The sequence below is a fragment of the Anopheles cruzii genome, unplaced genomic scaffold (genome assembly GCF_943734635.1).
Source record: "Anopheles cruzii unplaced genomic scaffold, idAnoCruzAS_RS32_06 scaffold00905_ctg1, whole genome shotgun sequence".
NCBI classification, from domain to species: Eukaryota; Metazoa; Arthropoda; class Insecta; order Diptera; family Culicidae; genus Anopheles; species Anopheles cruzii.
Window position 1 is genome coordinate 2,018 of NW_026454492.1, and position 5,953 is coordinate 7,970.

Below are 5,953 nucleotides of genomic sequence, written 5' to 3' on the forward strand. Positions count from 1 at the left end.
GTTCCGAAGTCGGTTATCGGGACAGAGTTACCATCAGACATTTCGAGTCTGGCTAATTTCACAACCTCTCTTCTGAATCTACCTGTCTTACCTGTACGCACCCAGGCTTGCGTGATACGACCATCCTTAGACTCAATCACTTCTTTCACTATTCCTCGTACCCAACATTTCCTCTTTTCTGCTTCAACTAGAAACACAAGTTCTCCCGTCTGGAGAGGTCTGGTTTCGCTAAACCATTTGCTCATTATGTTCAGAGTTGGAACATAATCCCGGATCCAACGTTTCCACAGAGCCCGTCGCAATTGTTGAGAACGCTGGCAAGTGTCGCGAAGGGCTACGTCGTGGGGTGGGGCAGGGAGGATCCCATTATGCTGATTTGGTAACACCCCACGTAGGAAATGATTTTGGGTGAGGGCTTCGGCATCTTCCGACTGCTGGGAGTAATATATCGGCTTCTACCAGTGCTGTCTGCAGGATCTCTTCGGTCAGCTGCTTCCCGTCGTCCATAACTGTGAACACTTCTTTCACAGAGCGAACTAGATGTTCCCACACACCACCCATGTGTGGAGCAGTGGGCGGGTTGAACGTCCATCGGGTCCGGGCGTTGGTCATCTCATCCGCAGTCCGCACCGATCTCGCGCACCGTATTTGCTATCTCCTGGCTGGCCCCTTGTAGGTTCGTCCCGTTGTCCGCGAAAATCTACGAAGGCCAACCTCGACGGCCGATGAATCGGTAGATTGCCATCAAGCATGACTGGGTCGCTACAATAGCAAGATCTTACTCTAATGTCGCGTATATGGCTCACCAGCATCCGATAGGCTGGTCATGTCATGAGAATAACAGACAATGAAGCAACCCGCTAAGCCTTTTTGATGTTGATTTAAACATTTCTTATTTAATTCAAATGCTAGTTTCTGAAGAAAATTTATTTTATTGGGCTGATCGTTGCAGATTGTGAACTTTTGCTACTGCTATCGCCGAATTCATACATTTTAGTTTTCAAAGATGCAAAACTCAAACTTATTCTAAACCAAACTTGAATTTAATTTCATGTTTTTTTTACAACAACGAAAGAATTAATGAATTCACCCATCTCGTGCTTTCTGGAACAATATACTAGACTGTTTGGTGATCTGTACGCTTTGTCACAGACTTTACACTTGAATGGCTTTTCGCCAGTGTGAGTGCGAATGTGAATCTTTAGGCTAGATGGCAGCGCGAACATTGATGAACAATGAGGACACCGATGTTGGTCCTTATTGTGAGTTTTCGAATGGCATGCCAGAGTGCGTAATGTCCTGAACGCTTTGTCACAGACTTTACACTTGTACGGTCTTTCGTCGGTATGTGTGCGGATATGAACCTTTAGATTAGAGGACCGTGCGAACATTGCTGAACAATGAGGACACTGATACTGTGGGTCCTCATTGTGAGTTTTCGAATGTGCTGCCAGACTGCCTGATGAATGGAAAGCTTTGTCACAGACATTACACTTGAATGGCTTTTCGCCAGTGTGAGTGCGGATATGATTCTTTAGCTTAGATGACTGTGCGAACATTGACGGACAGTGAGGACACTGATGGTGTTGGTCCTTTTTGTGAATTACCAAATGTCGTCTCAGTCTGCTATGTGATATGAACGCTTTGTCACAGATTTTACAGACAAAAGGCCTTTCGCCGGTATGAGTGCGGATATGAATCTTTAGATAAGATAACTTTACGAACATTGATGAACATTGTGGGCACTGATAATGTAGGTCCTCATTGTGAATTTTCAAATGTTTTGCTAGATTGTATGTTGAATAAAAGGCCTTCTCACAGATTTTACACTGGTATGGCTTTTCGCCAGTGTGAGTGCGGATATGATTCTTTAGCTTAGATGACTGTGCGAACATTGACGGACAGTGAGGACACTGATGGTGTTGGTCCTTATTATGAATTTTCGAATGTTGTGCTAGTTTCTGTGATGAATGGAATGCCTTCTCACAGACTTTACACTGGTATGGCCTTTCACCAGTGTGACTGCGGATGTGGATTTTCAATTTGTAAAAGTCCGCGAACATTGATGAACAATGAGGGCATTGGTGCTTTTGTTTTTTCCGATGGCTGTTTGGGTTATCCAGAACATCACTCGTTGTTTGCAGCTGATGTTGCTCATCGACCTCTTCGTACTCTGATTTGATTGCAATTGGATTTTCTTCTGCCTCGAATAAATCATCAGGTATTTTGCCACAACATTCATATGTCATATTCGCTTGATGAACAGTACAACACTTCTGATTCAAGTGCAAATCCTTCACTGCATCCGGTGAGGTAACTTCAGTTTTAATCGACAATTCTGTGCCGATCGTTTGTTCGGCAGAGTGGGTGAAATGGTCTTGAGCGATTTCTGACTCGTTCTTCGCTGTGTTCTGCTGTTCGATAAATTTATCGACTACACCATTATTTTCATTGCTACGCCAACTTAACAAATCCATCTTTTTCAAACGCGATCCGCACATCGTGCACAAATACGATGGAATTCCAGGAGAGAATTCAATCTGTAAAAATAACATACTCATAGACCATTTTTTCTTGTGGAACAAAGTGAGATGTCTGTTGCTACAATTTTTGCTACCTGCAGACCGGTAAACTGTCCGGATTCGTCGCGCGTTAGAGCTTCCAAAGCATCACCAGTGACATACACCGTCTACATATTTTTGCGCTTCTGGAAAATAATTCGCTATCATACCTTTTAATCACTATTGAACACCAACTTACTCAACACCATCCTCTTGCTTAAACAATGCCGAAGACTCCATTTTAATTGCACTCGTTTATTTAAGCGATTCTGTAAATGCGTCCACTTTGCACTGTTTATTAAAGAAAGATTGCTTCAAAGGTGTCTGCCTTTTGACGATCGGTCGATTTTTGACAGCTCCTGGGCGTCGAAAATTCGTAAACAACGGCGCTCCTGAGATCCTCTTCCTGAGGTAGTTTGAGTGGCACTGAGGGCACTCATTTCGATCATATAATTCAAAACGATTCTATGATTTACGGTTAGGGCTGCTTTCGATTTGAATCGAAATCGCTTTGACCCCTTTTATTGTTTCAGGTTCTCCCTTTGAAAACCAAATGTAAGCCAAATATTTCCAGAAAACTTAAGCTTTTGGAAGTATTCAAATATCGTCCCTTCTTTCGATAACGGCTCAGAATGGCCGAGGTCTTATAAATATAAATATCGATGTTTCATTTATCGATAAGCTAGTGCCAGGCGAAGCGTAAAACCTAGCGCAAAAGCAACGTGTAACTGGAGGGCCTGACGAACTGTAAATCCGAGCATAAAATTAATTTATTTATTAATTGCGCCAAATCGTTTACAGTTTGTTTGGAAGGCTTAAAATACAAAAAAGGTTATAGCGAAATGTCACGCGTGTTCACATTCGTGTTTTTGACCCGAGAAAATAGAAATCAAAGAGGTAAGTTGGTTTATGAATAATTTCTTCTATTTTTGAGATTTTGTTGCTGTACCAGCACGATGGGATTGAGCAGAGTAAAAAAGGCCAATCGTCCGGCACCAGGAGCGCATATCCAGGATCATTGTTAGCCAAAAAGAGCTGATGAAAGAGATGAACATTACAACGATCAGGATTATGAAGGCGATAAATGCAGACAATGTAGGAAATGGAATATGAGCAGTTTACGAAAAAGGCACACTAATTCACGTTGCTTCCCGAACATCCGGATTCATATAATACTGGGAGTGATCACGAAGAAAACATTGGATCCTGCAATGCTTGGAATCAAGCTGGTTTATTCTCTGCTAAAATACATTGGTTTGTACAGGAATCTGTAACCTTGTGCTTCGAACTATGCCTCGGGGAAATCCCGGACGGCGTCTGCCATGCAGCCGTGCAGCTTGTTACACGTCGCGAAAAGATAGGCGACGACAAGTCGGTCGGTAATTGGTTTGTAGGTAAAAACAGGATGGGCACAGATCGGGACGATCGTGCCAGATGTATGTAACGCATTAGTGGAAGCGCTATACGGTTGCGTAAAGGTAAGAACTTTAAACGTTGTTAACAAATAGGAAGTGATCAGTGTTAGTGATCTTGTAATTAAATGCTTTAATTCGAAAAAGTTCAATCTAATGGTTTGAATAAAAGAACGATGGATCTCCTACTATTTGTATTAACTTATCCTACTGCTACGTCGTTGTTTCATTGCGTTCGTTAATCTCCGTTTCGATACTATGCATTGCTTGGTATAGTTTTCCGATAGCCAAATTTTGGTGTCGACTATCGAAATTATCTATCCAGCTAGCTATACGGATAGCGATTCCGGATGAAGCCAGCTGCATGTGTCGATTCATTGTATCGACCAGCGCCTGCAGCAAAGCCGCAACAGGGAGAGTGGGAGCACGGTGTGTCAAAACAGGTGGAAGCAAATTTGAATCGGTATTTTGCGAGCTGTGAGGATCATTGGATAGGTCCTCATTGAATGAAGCAAATAAATCTGTCGGCTCTCGACCGCGAGTGGTGGAATGGTTCCCTGAATCAGGCAAAGACCACTCGGCGGTTGTAGCCGGATAATTAAGTAAGTGAGTAAATAAATCTGTCGATGGGTTATTTGAGATGTTGTTCGAGAGATCAGGAGTGATACCGACAGAAAAATGGCCAGCAGAGGCAGAGACCGGAGAGCTGTTCTGTGAAGAACAGGGAACTTGTGATGTGACCGTCGATTGCATTGCCTTTGCACTGTGGGAGTGTGATGTTGGTCGCGCTAGTCCAATCTGAAAATAAAGCAAATGTTTTTTTTTATTGCATTTTTTCATCAGAAAAGATCACCTACAATAACGAAACGCAATTGGTTCTTTTGATACAACATATGCTCTTCAAAAAGCAGAAGAAAACCCAAACATACCATGTCGCAACGACGTGGCATGTTCTGTTTCGCAAATTCGTTCGCACGTTTTTGTTGGTGTAGTAGGCTTAGATTTGGTGCCTTGGTCATTTTTGCTCGAGTTACATTCGGACTGTTTTGCAAAACCTTGCGAATAGCTTCCCTGCTCACTGGCAGATCCAGTGTAGATTTGATTTTTGATAGTGATATTGTCGAATTTGACGCCAATTTAACAATGTTCCGCTGGGTTATCATCGGCATCTTGGATTTTTTCGGAGTACGCTGCACAGTTGCATACTGTTCAGGATCCTTTAAATAATTCCGGATCACTTTATCGGACCTCTTTATTCTTCGAGCCATTTCTCGAATAGGAACACCCTCCAGTCTGTATGCCTCGATCAATCCTTTTTCTTTCTCACTTAGAACACTTCCTTTTGGCATATTTAAGTAATTCACTTGCAAAACGTGTTAGGAAAGCTACTCTTGGAAGCAAAACACAAACTGCGGCTATAGAAAGTTGACAGTTCCGAAATTGACAAATATTTTTGACAAATGCTGCACACACACTATCAAAAGCAAGCAATATTACTTGATTTTTTACCAAAACAATCACACTGAAGTTGTCATTATTCAAAAAATACGTTCAAAATATACAAACACGGCGAAGTGTGTAAAATTTGGGTGCGGCTATAGAAAGTTGACAGAGTGCACTAACTTACATATTTTTATCATTTTATTTCCAGCTACCTTCTAGCAGAGTGGCTACAAATTGTGGAACAGTTCGAGTAACGTGGGGGTTTTTCTCATGCTGTTGGTGCAATAGATGGGAAGCATATATCTATTGTAGCCCCAAAGAATTCCGGTTCCCAGTACTTCAACTACAAACAGTTCTACAGCATTGTTATGCTGGCTTTGGTTGATGCAGATTAAAACTTCTTATACGTGGACATTGGAGGCCAGGGTGGAATATCGGACGGTGGGATTTTTAGAAATACGAGACTATATCGTATGCTGCATTTACAGAATATTGTATTCGACCTTATAGCGGTTAGAATCTGCGAGCTATAGAACG

At 42.2% G+C, this 5,953-nt stretch overlaps 1 protein-coding gene across 1 annotated transcript; it reads right to left on the minus strand.

Annotated features, from left to right (window-relative positions):
* Window positions 1–986: 986 nt before the first annotated feature.
* LOC128276308 (zinc finger protein OZF-like) lies at window positions 987–2,807 on the minus strand. The gene is made up of 3 exons (XM_053014777.1): window positions 2,761–2,807; window positions 2,618–2,707; window positions 987–2,540 (listed from the first exon to the last, which is right to left on the minus strand). The coding sequence occupies exon 3, from the start codon at window positions 2,475–2,477 to the stop codon at window positions 1,050–1,052; it is 1,428 nt and encodes a 475-aa protein (XP_052870737.1). The 5' UTR covers window positions 2,478–2,540; window positions 2,618–2,707; window positions 2,761–2,807; the 3' UTR covers window positions 987–1,049.
* Window positions 2,808–5,953: the final 3,146 nt, after the last annotated feature.

Bases quoted from the DNA above. Each gene is read 5' to 3' on its own strand.
- LOC128276308 (XM_053014777.1), bottom strand. From the start codon at position 2,477: ATGGATTTGTTAAGTTGGCGTAGCAATGAAAATAATGGTGTAGTCGAT.